Raw genomic sequence first — 20,706 nt, forward strand, 5'->3', positions numbered from 1 at the left:
TGTGTGTTATTATAGTCGTTAAATGGATTAACAAAACAATGTCATGTAAACTAAAATGAGCCAGTAAGAGGCGCGGGCTTGAGGCGAGACGTTTTACGCAACATGGAGTGAGACATAAGCCCCGAAACACGGGATATAAACCTCATGGATCTACGAGGCATAAGTCTCATGTATCTTCAATTTTATAATTTTATTAGTAAGAAAATAAGCAAAAGTAGCATTTCATTAAATTCTGCAAAATAAATCACAAATAATACAGAACAAATTATCATAATTGTTATTCAAGAAAGATAACAACACAGAATTTTAACGCCCAAGGTGTATGCTTTTACCCCAGGAGCTTATGCCCCAAATTTCAGAATGTACGCCCGGGTGCCTTTCATTTGTGCCCCGAACCCTAACTCGCCCCGAAAACACCTCTCGAAAACAAACTAAGGACTAATGTAATTAAAAAAACGTGTTAAGAAAGCGACAGAAACGTGACATCTAAGAAATTCCAAAAATTATTTGCTCTTACCATTAACTCTCCATCCTTGTCCTCCGACATCATTCTGGTCACTTTAGTATATAGGACTACCATAATACCACACATCCTTTTACCCCTAATTTTCTGTTCAAAATAAAGTCTACACACCCTTTGATACAATTTTACAAACAAGTCTTATATATATATATAGACCCTATTGATCTTGATTGGTCATGGGTTGTTCATCTTCAGTTGCAGGTAATCATTTTTTTGGGTTTAAAACCCTTTTTTTAATCTGGGTTTGTTAAATCTTGGATTAATTTTTGATATAAATGAGTATAATTGAATTTAATTGGGTTCATTTGACTAGTTACCCGAATTTTCTTTATATGTGCACCCTTTAATTGATTCTTGTTTTCTTTTTATTTTTATCTTTTTGTATTTCTATTTAGTTGTGGTTACTGGTTAGTATGACGATGATATGAAATGAGCTTAAATGAAAGAAGTGGAGATTTATATAGCCGGCCCCATGGGAAAATTACGCTCTGATGTCTATTTTTGAGCCCGTACTTTGTGTATGAACACCCGATTTAGCCCATATTTGTGTATAAACATCTTTTATACACAATTATACGCTTTATACAAGGTTGATACATTATCAAACCCCCCCACACCAAGATAAAATGAGTTATAATATTGTATAATGGTGTAGAGGTAAGGTCTGCGTACATCCTACCCTCCCAAACCCCACTTGTGGGATTGCACTGGATGTTATTGTTGTAAATTGGGCTATGTGACGTAAATATTTTCAAAAGCTGTGTTGTGGTTGGGAGTAGGGTGAAGATGGTTATACTAGCTATTGTTGTGTTTAATACTTCCTTTTGTTTTTGTAGATAGGAATCAAGGACGGGCCGCTGGACTTAATCCTGATAATGGTGGAGCCATTGACCCTAAAAATCTTAAAGTGAAGGTAATGTTTGAGCTGGACCCTTTTGTACTATGGTAAAGTATGCTTCAAATTGGACATAATCTTTGATTTTTATTATGCTATTATAGTATATGCATACAAAATTAGTACATATGTTATTTATGTTACTCTTTCTATTTTGGGCAACTCAGTATGTTTGACATCATTCTAGCAAATAATGTTATTTATACAAATTTCACAAGCGATCTAATTGATTTAACTAATCAAATTTTAATTTTGATGCAATGGATTTCATCAGATGATATATTTAAACATTGGTAGTTGTCTTGCCTTCCACCTATAAAGTATGTTAGTCAATTAATAGCTTGTTTGTCCAAGCTTCTAAAATTAGCTTTTTCCAAAAGTGCTTTTTGGAAAAAATACTTGTGACGAGAAGCGGTTTGTATTTGGCCAATTAATTTTTTTTTTTTGAAAAAAACACTTATGAGCTGCAATTAGTGTTTGGCCAAGCTATTTAAAAAGTGCTTCTAAGTGTATTTTCTCAAAAGTGCTTTTCAAGAAAGTACTTTGGGAAAAAGCTACTTCTTTTAGCTTTTGAAAAATAGTTTTTGCTACTCCCCAGAAACACTTATTTTTTCTCAAAAGCTTGGCCAATCACCTCACTTTTTTAAAATAAGAACTTTTTTAGGAAAAAAAAGCACGTTTGGCCTCCCAAAAGCTTGGCCAAATAGGCTATAAGTATCTTAAAGTCCATGGTCAACAGGTAGTGTCAGCAAAATTGGGACAAAGAGAGCTGTTTCTACAATTCTGATACCTTGGCTTGGGTATTTTGGTGATAGTAGACTACTAGTGTCCATATGGCATTGCTTTTGCTATAAATCTTTTGATGAAGTAAATAATTTGATTCATGTGGAAAAATTACCTTATACAAGAACTATATCAAAAGGTAGAAAAACTATACAGATTGGAATCTCAAACTAGAAACAAGACTTCCTTTTTTGATAGGCAAAATAAGAGACATCTGTCAATGAAGTTTCTTCTATCTTAGCTATAGCTTCAAGTTCAATCTTATATTCCACCCTTTTTTCTTTCTGTTCATGTGTTAGTTCTTCTACCTTAATCGCACAATTCAGTATGGTATTAGAGGAGGGAGAAGTGTTGGTTCAATTCTGATTGCGACGTAAAAAAAGGGCAGCCCGTTGCACGCAGCATCCCGCTAAATCAATTGCTTTTCCATAAAAAAGAATCAAGCCAGCACTTGAGAGGGAGTGTTAAAAAATAATTAAGTTAGTAAAGGTGTATTCTCTCTGCCAGCTTAAGCTCTTAGATGGGACGGCTCACAAAATTCAACAATAGCAATTGATACTATATCTGTTGCTTTAATGACTCAAGTTAATGAGATTGGCAAGGGGTTGGAGTTGCTGGTGTTACAGTTGAGCTATCATTGGTGAGGTTTTGGTTCATGAAGCTGATTAGCATAGAGTATCTTGCTTAGATATTATAGTCAATCTTTGAAGGGATGACTTCTGTTTGTATCATAGTTTTTTAATCTAATCTCTTACTCCGGCTAATATATCTACTCTAGAGGATGAAGGTTCTTGATTGTCATGATGACTGCCATTCATTTTTTGTGTCATTCCTTATTTCGGATGAGGAACGGATTGTTAGTTTAGTTAGCTGGTTAACTGGATATTGTTGAAGGTCAATGTTTGAGTTAAAATATTAGTTTGAGCTAACTGGCGAATATATTCCTCATAATAGTCTTACTTATCATAGAAGAATATAATCTTTTCATGTTCATTTTGTCACAATATGATTTATCATGTCCCTTGCACCCTATTTGTGATACTGATATTTCTTTTTCCTCCAAACACTATTTGCAGCTTGTACTCTTGGGTGATTCTGGTGTTGGTAAAAGTTGTATTGTCCTGCGCTTTGTACGCGGTCAATTTGATCCGACATCTAAGGTGTGAATATGTTCTTTTCTAACATAAATGTGTTCTAATATCATGACACATTCATCTATTTTATTCGGTCCCCCCCCTCCTCCCGCCCGACCTTTTTCTTTCCCTTTTGGTTTATGTTATGCATGCTTTTCAAAATATAATATATAATTGTTGCTTTGATGATTTTAGGTGACTGTAGGAGCTTCTTTTCTGTCTCAAACAATAGCCTTACAGGACTCTACTACAGTGAAATTTGAAATATGGGACACAGCGGGTCAAGAAAGGTATTGCCAGTGAAAATTCATATTGAAGTTATCTCTTGCTGCTCTTGACTCTGATTTTTTTTTCCGATAACCGAGAAATCCCCTGTGCGTTCGCTGGCCCAACCCTTAACTCGGAATAAAAATGAGAAGTCTCTAATGATTGACAAAATATAATTGTAAAGAAGACCTTCAAGTTCTGTCTGTGTGCCTTGCTTTCAGGTATGCAGCACTTGCACCATTATACTACCGAGGTGCTGCTGTTGCAGTTGTTGTGTATGATATTACAAGTCCTGAGTCTTTTGCCAAAGCACAATACTGGGTCAAGGTATTTCTCTTAAAGAATGGAAGAGTGCCTTCTGTCCCTTTTGTTTGATATTCGTATTTGCATTATGATAGCAACTCTATTAATCTATGCCATTTGATTTCTTCTTGCAATAATCTTCTTTCTTTTCTCAATTTTTTTTTTTTTTTTTGGGGAAATAATTTGCTAGCCGGTTTGTGTAAGTGACAATTCCATTTTAATTTTAATGCTCTATTTATCCACTCGGGCGGGGGGACAAGGGATTTTTGTTCTGATGTGCCAAATTATGAACGTGTTAATGATTGCCTTGCTGCTTCCTGTTCAATACTGTTCATAGCAGGGGATTAGGCTTTTATGTTGAGATTGTACCTTTTCTTGTGACTTGATATGCCAAGGGATTTGTTCTGTTTGAGTGGAGTCGATTATTATTATATCTGAAAGAATCCAATCCCCTTATATGGTGACTTAATCACTCCATCATCATTTACTACAAGCAAATAGTTATCTATCTTACGTGGATACAGGTGAGGGTATCTGATAGGGGGTAGGGTGGCGGGTGAGGATCTAGAAGTCAGAATTGTCATCACCTAAATCTTAAGATTCAGGGACATGGACATGGGGAAGAAAATACAGTAGTTGTTTCAAAAACATTGTTGCAGTAGGAGTAAACCTGCAGTTTAGGACCAAAAACATTAAATTGTGAAATATGTGTACCCTCTACCAGGATTCACGTACAGTGTAGATTATCCTGTGTGTTACGTGTCCTTGATATGAATCAAGAACCATAGTGGGAGGCCATAAACTAAGTTGCTCTAATTGATTGATAAACTCCAGAAGATCCTTTCAAGGTTTATGTAGGACCAAGATTTCAGGTGTACATACTGTTATCATGAACTAATATATTTTCCTTTTCCGACCTGCTTTGTAATGTTTTTCCTTGAGCCAAGGGTCTGGATGAAATAGCCTCTCTACCTCCCAAGATAGGGGTAAGGTCTGCGTACACCCTACCCTCCCCAGACCCCACTTGTAGGATTACATTGGGTATGTTGTTGTTGATCCTTGCCCCCAGGGATTCCTGATAGAAGAATTTATTGCAAAATTTGTTTGTCAATACTGCAGTTCTTTGTTTGATATTTGGCAAAAGATGGAAAATTTAAAAGATAGGTAAATTATTTCTTAAGGCCATAATTCAAGATTTAGGTGTGTGCATGAGATCCATATCTTAAAGATGTCGATCAGCACAAAGGATAACACCACGTTTGCCGATTCATGTTTATCGGGGTCCAATTCAGTTGGTGTTTCTTCTCTCTCTAAATCTGTCGGACAAATAACAACAATAACTACTACACCTCAATCCGAGCAGGTAGGGTTGGCTTTATGAATCTTCACTTCCCATGTGATTAGTCATTCTGTCGGACAAGCTTGTGCTAAATGATTTGGGGTTTCCTGAAATTTTAGTCATGTGTAAAATATTCTATTTAGTAGCTGCTAATTTGATTGGCATTTGTAGGAATTGCAAAAACATGGGAGCCCTGATATAGTCATGGCTCTGGTTGGCAACAAAGCTGATCTCGACGAAAAAAGAGAAATAACGACACAAGTGAGTATTCATTAAGTCTTTACCAGCGCTGTTGGACATGAAAATTACTTCTGGCTTACTGATCTTTTTGTGGTTTTTACTTTTGAAGGATGGAAGTGACTGTGCTGAAAAGAATGGTATGTTCTTTATAGAAACATCTGCTAAGACGGCTGATAATATCAACCAGCTGTTTGAGGTATGTTCCTAATGTCATTTCTCAAAAACGAAATTACAACTTTTTAAGGTGCATGAATTTTAATTGAGACCTTTATAGGTGAGTGCAATCAATTCCAATTGTATCAACCTACATTGTTTCTGCAACTTTTTGATTTGGATTTTTTTTTTTTTTTTGATAACCGTGGTGTTCGGGCTAGCTTGCGCGCAGCTCGACTAAGAAGTATAAAGAATCAAAAGAAGTATAATTTCTCTATTTTCCTACTGTCATACAAATCTCTGGCAGGACTAAAAGGACTCCTAGAAAACATAGAACCTAAAGTATAACATACTCCTTGTAGTCGCAGATACAGATCCTTATCTTCCATGAAGCCTTATTTTTCTCTAGGCCTGCATTTGTAACTCCAATATTGGGTAATATTGACTATATGATGGCTTTACTTGCAGGAAATTGCCAAGAGATTGCCACGCCCGTCTGCTGCTTGACTATCGATGCTGATTGCTACAAATGCTTGTAATACTATGTATATGAGTCGTTCTCGGTCTCTTCTTTTCTGCATTCTTGTTATGACTTGTGATAATGTAATCGCGATCCTCTTCCATGAGGCATCCTGCTATATACAACTGTGAAAATTGAGGAGACTAAAAGCACACTTCAACTTGTGAAAGTTTGAAATGTTTGAATGATTCAGTGATATGGAATTTGGTTATTTTTATTGATAAAGAGATGTTCCTGAAAGTGTATAAGAAGGAGGGGAAGAAGAAAAAGAAATAGTATACATTTCTAGTTTAATGGAAGTTAGCCATCAGTAACCAACATGATGTTAAACAGAAAAATGCTGAAAAACGAAAGTGTTATAATATGCAACACAAAATCTTGGGAATTAATTATTATTAACCAATGCATAAATATTATCAGCCACGAAAAAGGATGTCTGTCATCACTAATTACTTTTTGTAAGATGATATTTTCCCATAGTAATCGATGATCTTTTTAAATCTAACAAATACAGTTTATATCATAAAGTGTACTCGTATAAGGCTTGGTATATCTCATTTTTAATTCAATTAATTAAACATATATTAATAAAAATATATCCACTAACTAATTTTCTCATTATTTGATTCTCCTATTGTACCTCCATCATAATATTGTTCCTAAAGCAAAATACTTGGAAGTATTATAGGCGGAAAGACTAGGAAATTGTAAAAAAAAGCTTTGTAAAGGGTCGTATAACCAAAGCAGGTAAAATAAAGATTACTCTTATTAACTTCAGAAGTTTCGTTTCCCTCTAGGGATCCTTTTCATGAGAATTTGAGATCGAAGAATCAATAGCTATTCAATGTGGAACTATAAAAAATATGGTGGAGGACGATTAGCTTCATCCCCCTTCCAAACGTTGATACCGAAATCCTAATCAAAATTATTGCGCACATGAAGAAGCACGTTGAGAAGACGGATTTGAACGAAGAAGAAATCAAAGATTACGACAAGGAATTCATGAAAGTGAGCTTTAATGACATATTTGAACTTGTATTAGCTGCAAATTACCTTCACATAAGCAGTTTGATGGATCTCTTGTGTCAGTCGATTGCCGATAGAATTAAGAATAAGTCTGTGAAGGCTATTAAGAAGATATTGGATATCACTAGTGGTTACACCCCAGAGGAAGAAGCAGAGGTTCGTGATGAACATAAGTGGGCGCATGAGGGAGTAGAATTTGATGAATCTCTTGATTAGATTAATTTGTGTTTTTAGCTTAACTTAAATCTAGGGGTTTTTACTATTATGTTTTTTTCTCTTAAGTTTTATGTAGTTCAGGGTTTTGAGTTTTACTGACAAGAATATAGCAATTCTGGATTTTTATTAATTATTCCGGGCTCAAATTTAGAGATTGACATTGGAATTCTAATTTATATACCATTAATCTAATGTATAACCAAACAGTGATTTCCCGAATCTAATCTGTAGTACCTCGAAATTTTTTTGGAGCTTTAATCATCATTAATATTTTTGTGACACATGAACTTTTTTTCCCCGTAATTAATGAACCAGCTATACATCCAACAAGTTATCTTCTTAATTTCAAGTTTCAAGCTGTCAAAATTTTGTTATATTCTGAACGTAATGATCAACAGCATGTAATCATCTTCCCTCTGAGAGGAAATAGAATCAATGGTGAAATTTCTCTGGCTATACAGTCTACAACAATAAAGAGTGGATTTAGTATATATATATATATATATATATATATATATAATATTAAGTATGTGTAAGAGAGTTCCCCGAGATTAGTTTTGTTTTAACTTAGTACTAATCTCATATCAATATGATACAAAATAAAAAGAAAAAGTACCCGAAGTTCTCTATATTTCTTAATGGCATATAAATCTTTGACAGGACTTCAAAGACTCCTAAAAAACATAGAACCTAAAGATAACATACTAGTACGTAGCCGCATATATAGATCCTTATATGCCTTTTTTTAATAAATATTTTTAATCTTTTTTTTTTTTTGTTTCATTTTAGTGGTTTACTATCTTGTATTCGCATGACTTTGATAATTCCTTCACAAAGTTACAAGATAATATGGCCCGAAACTTGACCATGGCATTTTCCTTGAAAAGTTAAAAAAAAATATATATATATGTATCTTAGACTCATTGCGTACTTTTACTTAAACACAAAAAAAAGCAACAAACGCCACCTACCGCTGCGTACTTTACTTAAACATAATCTTTTTTTAATAAATATTTTTAATCTTTTTTTAAACATGATTATACAGAACAAAGGAGCAAGAAAAATATCATTTTTGACTAGACAAAGAACCGGTACCTCGACTACGGCATTTTAATATGTATCTTAGACTTATTAAGACACAAGAACCGCAGCAGAATCGGAAACAATGGAGCGAAATGTTGATGTGGCATTTGTTGCTATGAAGTATCTAAAACAAAACATGAAAGAAGAAAACGAAAAATCGTAACAACAAAATAGAGGACTATCTCGCTTTGCTATAATGAAAGTACTATGGTTAGTGCACACACTTTTAAGGCGGATACTTTGACATTTTTCAACGATATTTTAGGAGATTAGCGGACTCGAATTCATATTTCGTTATTATTTATTACATATTCTCCCTTTCTGTTTTCCACTAATATTTATTAAAAAAAGATTATGTTTAAGTAAAGGTTCGTTCCCTCGGCAGATTTTTACTTTAACACAACTAAAGGTACGCCGGAGTGCGACTTTTAGTTGTGTTAAGTTTTCATTTTTAGTTGTGTTTAAGTAAAAGTCCGCCCTCCGCATACTTTTAGTTGAACATAACTAAAAGTACGCCGTGAGGGCGGACTTTCCCTGAAGCATATATATATATTTTTTAACTTTTCAAGGGAAACTTTTAGTAATGCCTTAGCTAAAAGTGTGTCCCATAAAACATAACTAAAAGTATGCCCCATAAGGCGTAAGTTTTCCTTAAGGTATAACTAAAAGTTTGCCTTATAAGGCAAAATTTAACGGGCAAACTATTATATCTGGGACAGCGTAACTTTTGTGAAGAATTATCAAAGTTATGCGGACCCGTGATACTTATGCCAAGTCTGCCCATAAGGCATAAGTATTCCGCCGAAATTTAACTCTCGCCTTGCGAATTTTTTTTAAATTTTTCAAGAAAATTTAAAGATTTCAAATAAAAGCAAAATTTAAAGACCACCCCAAACGACCAATTAGTTTAATTCAAAAGCATGGCCCAAGAGTATAAAAACATAATATAAATTGTAATGTTTTCATAAAAAAATTAAAATACATACACATATATATACAAATTTAATTTTTAACATAATATATAAAAAGTTCGGTTTTTTAAGACTTTGGTAGTCGGTTTTTTAAGACTTGAAACCAAAACCAAACATTAAATATACCATTTTTGAGGTCCTTATCTTTCACTATGCCTTATTTTTCTCTGGGCCTGTATTTTAACACAAATATTGGGTAATATTCACTTCATGATGGCTTTACCTGCAGGAAATTGCCAAGAGATTGCCACGCCCGTCTGCTGCTTGACTATCAATGATGATAGCTCCAAATGCTTGTAATACTATGTATATGAAGTCGTTCTCGTTCTCTTCTTTCTGCACTCTTATTACGATTATTCTGATCTTGTAAACGCGATACTCTTCCACGAGGCGTCCTGCTATATATAACTGTGAGAACTGAGGGGACTAAAAGCTTACTTCAACTTGTGAAAGTTTATGAGTTAGTAGTGAAAATGGGCATTATTTCTTGGTGTAACTTAGGTAACCACTACAATAACAGTCAATCTCCATTATACTTGAACGAGAGCTTAACCATATTATTCATATAGATCGCCGCATGAAGCATGACGGCTTGCAAAATACCATAAATTTACTCAGAATTTTCTATCAGCAATCCAATCAAACTTGAATGCCATTTCACGAGACAAAGTGAAGATATCTTTATATAGTGGGGTATCCGAAAATAACAGCGCGCTCCTCCAATTGAGATACAATTTCTTCACATAACCACCACAACTGCAAGTGTCCTTCATTTTCCTTTTCTTAATCAGTCAATCACACTATTCTGAACTAATCCATAACTATCATTGTCTTCTTTGTAATTGCTTTAAAGTGAGAATTGCTGGCTGTAAACATCCCAATGATTTGAAGACGTCACAAATATGAGATGGCATCTTTGAAGTGAAGTCCATGGAAACAAGTTCAACCTTGTAATTGCCAAAGCCTGAAACATATTTTGAAATTTGGAACCTCAAGGTGAATTTTGAACTTCCTAAACCACTGAACCAACCTCTTTATCTTGGGTTTAGGGTATTCAAAAAATTTATATGTACATAAAAAATAAAAAAACCTTGTATATACAGTGTAATTTTTTGCCGAGGGTGGTGAACACCCTACCCGGGCCCTAGATCCTCCCCTGGTCAAAGCTGTGAATAATAAAGCAACTGCCCCATAGTAAATTATGCCTTTATACTGCAAAACATGCGTTTAGTCACTTCGTTCGCCTTCCTCAACAATTTGAGACAACTCTTTTGATAAATTCCATTGTTATCTTCATGTTTGAGTTATCAACGGAAACTAAATTGCAGTGACAAGCAAAGATACTTGAGAAACGCTTGGCTCACACAAAGTCTCTGATCTGCATCCACAACAATCTTGGTCGTCGTCGAAGTCTTTAGTGTCACCAAAAAATTCAACGTTACGATCCACCACACCAAGATATGTAGCAATAGCAGCGGTGAAGAAACCAGAACGATATTAACTGTTTTGTCGCAGAACAGTTTTTATTTGTGCCTGTCTTATTAACCAGATTTTAATAAAACGACGAAGTTTTTATATCTTCAAATTGAATTACAAATCAGAAAAATTTACTCGGTGAAGTTTTTATATCTTCAAGCCGAGTACAAAACGAGTAGAAAGTCACAAACTTTCTCCTTTTCTGATGTATTTTTTCCTTCATGTGACAATGATGATGACAATTTTTCACCAGATTAAACCATGGGAATCTTAGGTGAATAAGTTTCCCAATAGTAGACACCAATTTTCTTGAAAATCAATGGAGCGTCACATGACCAGTTCTTCAAAAAGGTGGCTCTTAATGAAGAGACACATCCATTACAAATTATCACTACATTTTATTGGAATGATTATGAAATGCATTTCAAAATCATCGGTGCGTCCTTTACTTTAACATTTATGAAATTAGAAATCACCAAAATCACAAGTATTGAATATTCGATTGAGAAAGGAAAACAAAACCACTGTTTTCTTCCTATAATAACTTTTGCAATTTTATTAAATATGGTCCCATTTCCTTGTGTGATTCTGTTTCAACCAGACAAGAACGAGGAAATTTTCTATATTTGTTCATCTCTTTCCATATGTGCATGCATTTCCCAGGATAATTAATTCTAAGACCACAACAGAAGATGGAGAGAACAAAGTTCAATCCAAAGGAGGCATAACCGCATAAGCTGTTGCAGGCATCACAAAACCACTGACTTTAGGTCAGTTGCCCCTTTAGCAAATTGAAAATGCATATTGATTACTAGACAAAATCCCGTGCATGAATATTGATCAATGCAATTGCGGTTTTGATGTCTTGTCAAGACTCCAACCATCGCAGGTTAAGTAATTTCACTAAGTTCCTTAAGATTCTCATTAAATTCGTAATCGACTTATAATCTGAAATAGAAAATACAGAAATAAAATGAATAAGATGAACCAATACGAGCCCACCGAATTCACGGTGATGTCTTAAGAAACTTAATTCCCCCAAGTACCCGAGGTTACGGATTATTTCCTCCCAATATAGAACGGATTACCGTTATCAGTGTAACGGTAACTCAAACGCCGGTGAGAAGCGAACTTTCAGACGTCATCAAAATCACACGACATTGACCGTCTTTTATTTGAAAACAATGCATATAAAGAGAGGAGAGTATTTCAGTATTTTCGTATTGAAAACCTAATGGAAATGGCTAAGTATTTATAGCCAACAAAGTAAAGGAGTGAAAAGGTGTGAAGCCTCTTCCATGAAAAAGTACAAAGGATCATTTCGCTTTACACCCCCACATAAAATCCCAACGCTGACTACCATTAAGCATATAATGAACAAGCTCCAAATGAGCGTGACAAACTACAATAGCACACAAACATTATTTCACACATTCATTTGCTGATCTCAAATCCACAAAAGATTTCAAGAAACACCAAGGAAAAAATCAATAACAAATATGAAGCATTTTCCTGTTTCTCTGTTTCCTCTGTGATCAAAAAGCTGTCCGGAGATATACAGGTTAAAATTATCAAAAGTATCAAGAAAAAAACCACAAATTAAACTGACAAAAAACAGACTATAATGCTCTAACTAAGCTGTGAAACAAGCAAAAGTGAAGTTCCTATGATTAGGACAGTAAGAGTCTTAAGTCCAAGTCCAAAGTTTAATGTGAAAACATACTAGTTTCTTGTCTCAGAAACAAAACGAAATAGAGCATACAAACCTTTAAAGCACACTGTCTCGCAACAAAAATACAATCATCATGGCATCATCAATCTAATGCCACTTTAATATAATTATGGATAAAAAAGCAATTTAATAGGACCTTATTAGGTTATCGGTTTAACCGTTAATTAAACCTAAAAATCAAAAATCGAACTGATAGTCCGATAAAAGAAATTCCAAACATTTAAAACTCATTAACCCAATAACACGATGCCGATAATGTTGGGATATATACTATTAACCATGTGTTTGGATATAATATTTATTATAGAACAATTATTTATTCATTGTTTAATAAAGAATTAAATAGATCACGTACTAGTATGTGTGTCCTTTACTTATATAGTAGATGATTTAGTGTATAGAGTTTAGCTTATACACGGAAGATTAAATCGTCGGTTCTTATAAGTATAAAATTTATGTTCACAATCGAAGATGAAAATTGGACAAAGCCATCAGTATGATTGTAGCGCAAGATTAATATAATGTATCTTCATTATGGGAACGGTGTAGTTCCGTCTTCTTATTCAAGACATTTTGTATGTATTGAACGGACCAAGTAGAGATAAGTGTTTTTATGCGAATATATAAAACAAATTCTCTAGTTCATTAAATGTACTTATACTCTTAATCTTGATATAATTATTATGATCAATGTGATTTGTTCATTATTTTGATTTATTAAAAGGTACGACTCAATTGCGGGTCTATGTATTCTGGTAAATTGGATAATGGCAAATTACATTTGTGAAATAATAATTAGTTGATAGAATCAGTGTCTCGACTTTGAGATTGATGATACCCCTTTATGGATGCTTATAAGTCTCATGTGAAAACCACCGCAGTGGATTTTGTATCCGTCACATGATGTAAGTTAAGCGAAATATAAAGGATTAAATTAGTCGATGAATTAAATTGTCAATTAATTTAATTTATTTGATTGGTGTCCGTAATCTTAACATGGGGAGTTAAATAAGTTTTTAATGAAGGATTTCGAAATTAAACGCAGGAGTGCAATTACAGTTTTCTAGTGGAATAAATTGTAATTTATTGTGGTAGGATTAATTCATTCATATTCCGAATTAATACCACAATAGGAAGCCTCATTATTAAATCTGTGGTCCCTGCTGTGCCTGAATATTCTAGAACAAGGAAAATAAAAGGAAAAATAATATCCTTGGTGGGTTAGGAAAGGGCTACACGTTTTTGCTAGGGTTTACCCTAAAAACGTGTGTATATAAAGAAAGCCATTGAACCCTAAGTGATTATTGTTCTTTAGCCGAATACTTGCCACTCAAGTATTACGTTCATAGAAGTTCAGGATACACAGTAGAAGACCGTGGAACTGGAGGATAAACGCGTGGATGGTTTTTGCTCGTGTTTGAAGGCTAGATTCGAGGTTGCATTCACGCTTCAAGAGATAAGTATCAATTTTATGTTTGATTAATATCTTGATTATGTGTTGTCTATATTACATGCAAGTTCGATCCTGGCTATTTGCTTCCGCTGCGTATGCCTGATTTCCATCAATTGGCATCAAGAGCCTACTTGCATCTAAATAGATAACGAAGAATATACATATTTTTTATTATGTGTATGAATACTTGTTTTTCTGAATTTGTTATCCGTTTGAAAGCATGAACGATATGTCGTTGAAATCCTTCCACGACGTCAGAAAGACGAAACGGACTAGGCCCAGTTTGATTCAATCTATGTATTATGCTATATTATTGATTGAATTAATTAAATAAAAAAGAGTAGACCGAATGGTTGTCGCTGGGGTTTTTCAGTGGCGGCTCAACACAAATTCTTTTAATTTTAGTGGGTGATGAAGAGGGAAATAGGGATGGAGAACACAGTAGGCGAAGTAACGCCTTTTGATTGCTGTTGTTTTTGGGTGAATTTGGTGTTTGACATGTGAAATTCCTTGAAGATCTTTGTTTCCGTCGGGTTTTTCAATTACGATGACGACCAATATTTGGCTCTTCATTATTCTTTGGGACTCCTTTTAAAGCTTTACTTGATGGAACAATTTTAGAAAAGGCTACTGTTGTTTTTTATTTACTTGGTCAAGTGAAAAGCATAAAGGGGCAAGGAACAATTTTCTAGCGGCGGAGGTATACAAAGTGGTCTATCTGATGGAACCTATGTAGACAATAGACATAGTACTCTCTGGTTAAAGTTCACATTTTTTTTTCCTTATCAAGTTTTGTGTTTCGGTGATTGGCGATTGTCCTAATTTTTTGGACATAAATTTCTCTCGTGTATCATGTTCATATTGATTAAAAACTTTGTGATTAATATATAGTAATCACCGAAAGTGATTTATTTATTTGGAGTCACTGCAGATTCTTATTACTTTATACGTGTGAGATTTTTCAATGAATAAATTGAGGATTATGATTAATAAATAGGATCTACGAAAGTGGTCTATTTATTTGAGTCATTAGAATATGTCCAATATAAATTGTCCTTAATAAGTGTACACTGGTGGTGAAGATTTATTTACCTGAAAAGGAGATTTACCTTCAGATACTAGTAACGCTTGATTAATTCATGAGAAGAGATAGTGAGAGTTTTACATGAAAGGAAGAAATATAATATCTTGAATTCTCAGGTGTATTAATCGAGAGGACAATTTGTTGTAATTTAGCAAATGTGGTTTACCTTATTCAGAAGAAGGGACACAATGTATGCTTTGAGCTCGTGGGATAATTATAAAAAGAGAATACAAACCTGAATTAGATTATTTAATTCTTAGCTATGCTTAAAACGGTTATTTTGACTATGTTGGTTAGTTGTGGAGATCAAGAATTTCAAGAACTCTTATTGACCTGAAATTTGGTGTGTCCATTGGAAACGCCCAGTAAGAAATAATCTTTGAGGCTGTTTAGATGGGTTTTAGGTTGTTCTTTCGGATTAAAACGAGTATGAAAAACTACTCTTTATGTCAGTTTTATTTATGTTAAATCTAGAACATGAATACACATGATGATTTAATATGAATTGATATATGATAAGATGTAGGTCATATTGTTTAATTCTTAAAGATGCTTAAATTGTTTTGAATCTGATTTTGGTTATAGCTTTGGAGATGAATTATCTTGCAGACTCCAATTAACCTGAAATTTAATAGATTCATTGGAAATGACCCATTAAACAATATTCACTGTTATGATTTGGGATTGTTTAGATGGCGTTTTAGGCATTTTTTCTATTTCTTGAAAATTATTTTAAGGAAAAATAGCTCGGTTATGATCTAATGGTGATAGAGATTTTTCCTTATGTTTTTCATGTCTAAATACTAGTGAAATAATAAATTTATGTGTTGACATTAGGTCTTCCTCCCATCGGATGGATTTATTATGGGTTGTCACTAGGAATAATCACTAGTTATTGATAACTTGTATTAACTCTCCATCTGAGTTACATGTTGGTCAATGGAACTAGAGATAATGATAATGATATTCACTTGGCTTAAATTAGCAGCATACTCTTCGTTTGAGTTAGCTCTGGTTTTAAATTTATGGAGTGAATATCTTGGATCACATGTATATGTTGCAAGAATTATTCTCATATATTGAAATTTGTTGTTCAAGATGCATGGATATCTATGTGGTGTGTTTTGAATTTTATATTCAATGATTACATAAACATGCTAATTTAAAGCAACACGAGATTATGTAAACATATTTTAAAATTTTGTTCGTTATTCTTGATTCATGTATATTAGTATGCTAATGATGATATGTGACAAGAACTACTGAACAAATGTATATGTTTTTTAAATTTTATTTTGGCTGAAAAAGAAAAAAAAAATCTTTTTTTTATCCGAATTGGTCATGGTTTCGGAATTCTAATTTTTGACGAACTCCAATTGACTCGAAATTTGGTAGGTTCTTCGGAAACGACCCACTGAGCAATACTCACGAGCTTAGCTCGTGAACTAGGCCCTTTTTTGGCCATCCGGAGTCGTTTAGATGGGTTTTTTGGTAGCTTTTCGGTTTTCTGGAAATTTTTTGTTAAATAAAATTTTTATTTCTTCAAACAGTGGTGGTAGGGTTCATTCTCTATGGTCTCCATTGTATATAGCAGTGATATAATGAGTTTATGTGTTGACATAGGTCTTTCCCCATCGGATAGATTCATTATGGTTAATTACCGTGTTCTAGTCCCTAGTTAATTGATAGCTTGTCTTGATTCTCCAACCGAGTTACACGTTGGTTCAATGGAACTAGGGATAATTAAATGCGATATTTACCTAATATAAATTAGCAAGCTTTACTCTCCATACGAGTTGGTTCTCGTTTCTTTATGGGGTGATATATCCGGCATGACTCATATATTTTTAATTGTTAAGTTTCCCTATCAAATCTAGCTGACTTCGGTAAGCATGGTTATATGTGTGATGTGTGGTTTGAATTTTATTATTCATTCAAGATAACTAATGATCTATTTAATGATTATATCTCAAATTCTCAATAGATTTTATCTAGCCCGATTTTACTAGTCGAGAATTTCTTCTAATACAAATAAGACATTAATTTAAAGGATGCATTATATGTAACCATTCGTTAGAAAGAATTTATTTTCGAGTTTCTAACCAAACAAGAGATGGATAGTTAGTTTATTTTTCTTGTAACTCTTGTGTTATTGAGTTTGATAAACATTTTATCTCGTGTGGTACATTGATGCTTGACCCTTTAAATTAATAACTTTCCGAATAATGTTAATTTGTCTCCTCGAGAGAATAATTTTTTTTTTTCGTGAATTGAATGAACTTATCTGTGACGCTTGTGTCTAGGTCATTTTAATCTGAATAGAATTTCAAAGTTGGTCAAATGATGAACTTTTGAGGTTCATTAAAAGTAGAGGCACTACCAACTTGTGAGTCCTATTTAGAAGGAAAAATGACTAAGAGACCTTTTCTCTTAAAAGGAAATAAAGTTAATGATAAGTTAAGTCAATCCATTCTGATTTGTGTGGTATAATGAACTTCAAGGCAAGAGGTGATTTTAGTATTTCAGGACATTCAAAGAAGATTACTCATGATATGAATATATATTTGATGCTCCATAGGTCCGAATGCTTTGAAAATTTCAAGGTATTTAAGGCGAAAAATGAAAAAGCATCATGGAAAATATATTAAGTCACCGTGATTTGATCGCATCAAGTAGCAATTTCTTGCGTATTTCATTAGTTACTTATTAGATAAAAGGGATTGAATTTTCAATTGTCTACATCAAATATTCTACAATAGATTGGTGTGGAAGAGAAAAGAAATATGACTCTTTTGAAGGTGGTAAGATTAATGATTGACTTATTATATATTTTCTTTTTCGTTTTGGGATATGTCTTAGAAACGCTAGTTACATTCTTAATTTAATTCCCTCTAAGTTAGTACCTTTGATACCCATAGAACAAAGGATTGGATGTAAGCCAAATCGCAACATGTTCGGATATGAGGTTGTCTAGCACATGTGTTCAAAGGGAAAACAGATAAGTGGAAATCAAGAACGGATGTATGCATATTTATTAGATATCCAAAGGGAATGAAAGGAGGTTTATTTACTGTCCTAAAAGAAAATAAGGTAATTGTTAATATAAATGCGCATTTTTAGAAAAAGACTTTTAATAAACCAAGTTCGGAAGTAAACTAGTTTTATAGAACTCGAGCAAAGAAATAGCAAATCGATCATCTAAAATATTCAAAAGTTCAAGAACATCTAACCGACAAGTCAGGGTTGACGTTCCATTGCATTTAAGAAGTGGGAGTAACGTTAATAGGCGTAAGGAAATTCACTACCTATAAGTAGTGGGAGTGATGTTGAGCAAATAACACTATATGAAGGCATTAATATTTCAATATTAAAAGAAACATGCTTGATAGTGTGACTATAATAGTAGTAGTACTTAGTCGTAGAAGGAGAATAATAACCAAGATCGGTTCGGTGTATACTCTTGGGAGAATTTCATGATAGATTCCTAAAAAGATTTTTTTTTTTTTTTTTGGAGAGTTTCATGATAGGATCCCGAGATCTTAGTATGTAATCCAGGTCGATTACGACGAAGCACTACTAGACGAGAGTTGCATCAAAACAACTTGATAAGTTATTTTTGCAAAGAGCTTAGTCGCTAAGACTTTTTTGGTAGTGCAAGAATACATGTGAAAGTTGTAAATGCATGGTTAAAAGTCTAAGTGGGAGATTGTTGGGGTATATACCATTAACCATGCATTTAGACATGGTATATTCTAACAATTGTCATGGTTAAAAGTCTAGTGGGGGAGATTGTTGGGATATATACTATTAATCATGTGTTTGGATATAGTATTATTATAGAACAATTATTTATTCATTGTTTAATAAAGAATTAAATAGATCATGTACTAGTATGTGTGTCCTTTACTTATATAGTAGATGATTTAGTGTATAGAAGTTTAGCTTATACACGGAAGATTAAATCGTCGGTTCTTATAAGTATAAAATTTATGTTCACAATCGAAGATGAAAATTGGACAAAGCCATCGGTATGATTAGCGCAAGATTAATATAATGTATCTTCATTATGGGGAACGGTGTAGTTCCGTCTTCTTGTATAGTACATTTTGTATGTATTGAATGGACAGTAGAGATAAGTGTTTTTGTGCGAATATATAAAACAAATTCTCTAGTTCATTAAATGTACTTATTCTCTTAATCTTGATATAATTATTATGATCAATGTGATTTGTTCATTATTTTGGATTTATTAAAAGGTACGACTCAATTGCGGGTCCATGTATTCGGGTAAATTGGATAATGGCAAATTACATTTGTGAAATAATAATTAGTTGATAGAATCCATGTCTCGACTTTGAGATTGATGATACCCTTTATGGATGCTTATAAGTCTCATGTGAAAACCCTGCGGGTTTTTGTATACATGACGTGATGTAAGTTGGCAGAAATATAAAGGATTAATTAGTCGATAGATTAAATTGTCGGTAATTTTAATTTATTTGATTGGTATCTGTAATCTTAACATGGGAGTTAAATAAGTTTTTAATGAAGGATTTCGAAATTAAACGGAAGAGTGCAATTACGAGTTTTTTCTAGTGGAATAAATTGTAATTTATTGTGGTAGGATTAATTCATTCATATTCCGAATTAATACACAATAGGAAGAAGCCTCAGTTATTAAATACGTAGGCCTGTTTGTGCTGAATATTCTAGAACAAGGAAAATAAAAGGAAAATAATATCGCTTGGTAGGTTAGGAAAGGGCTACGCGTTTTTGGCTGTGGTTTACCCTAAAAACGTGTGTATATATAAAAGCCATTGAACCCTAAGTGATTATTGTTCTTTAGCCGAATACTTGTCACTCGAGTATTACGTTCATAGAAGTTCAGATGGATACACGCACAAGAGTGGAACCGGAGGATAAACGCGTGGATGGTTTTTTGTTCGTGTTTGAAGGCTAGATTCCGAGGTTGCATTCACGCTTCAAGAGATAAGTATCAATTTTATGTTTGATTAATATCTTGATTATGTGTTGTCTATATTACATTAAGTTCGATCCACATTATTTCTTCCGCCGCGTGCTCGATTTTCAATGATAAAACCAATAGCATTTTTTTTTTGTTCAGTTTATCTATTAAATCGAATTTTGTGCACCCCTGTAACAAATGAATGAATGAAAAATGATAGCGTGTCGTCATTTGAAAAAGATAAAAAAAAACTTTTAATTTTATAAGGAACAGTATTAAACACCCCTCACCTCGCTTAAAAAAGTGGTAATCCAAAAAGGATCATTGGCTTGGTGAACTTTTCTCTGACCAACTACCTAGCACTATACAGGCTCATCAAATAGTACATTTTAGCTTTGTTCATAATTTGGCCTGAAGCGGTAAATGATTCTTAGAGTGTTACGCACCCCATAAGCGACCCTAAAGCCCTCGTTATCCAACGAGCAATACTAGAAAATTTCTCCCGAAAAAGATCGGGAAAATTTTTTCCCCCAAGTTAAAGAA

At 33.6% G+C, this 20,706-nt stretch overlaps 2 protein-coding genes across 2 annotated transcripts; both read left to right on the forward strand.

Annotated features, from left to right (window-relative positions):
- Positions 1-381: 381 nt before the first annotated feature.
- Positions 382-6,381, forward strand: LOC132059089 (ras-related protein RABF1). Its single transcript, XM_059451576.1, has 8 exons — positions 382-724; positions 1,360-1,436; positions 3,278-3,361; positions 3,530-3,624; positions 3,823-3,928; positions 5,415-5,504; positions 5,593-5,679; positions 6,105-6,381. Exons 1-8 carry the CDS (start codon positions 700-702, stop codon positions 6,141-6,143), a joined length of 603 nt encoding a protein of 200 aa, XP_059307559.1. The 5' UTR covers positions 382-699; the 3' UTR covers positions 6,144-6,381.
- Positions 6,382-6,892: 511 nt separating this feature from the next.
- LOC132060585 (SKP1-like protein 20) lies at positions 6,893-7,611 on the forward strand. The gene has a single exon (XM_059453583.1). It carries the CDS (start codon positions 7,093-7,095, stop codon positions 7,396-7,398), a length of 306 nt encoding a protein of 101 aa, XP_059309566.1. The 5' UTR covers positions 6,893-7,092; the 3' UTR covers positions 7,399-7,611.
- Positions 7,612-20,706: the final 13,095 nt, after the last annotated feature.

The sequence above is a fragment of the Lycium ferocissimum genome, chromosome 6 (assembly GCF_029784015.1).
Source record: "Lycium ferocissimum isolate CSIRO_LF1 chromosome 6, AGI_CSIRO_Lferr_CH_V1, whole genome shotgun sequence".
Classification (NCBI taxonomy): domain Eukaryota; kingdom Viridiplantae; phylum Streptophyta; class Magnoliopsida; order Solanales; family Solanaceae; genus Lycium; species Lycium ferocissimum.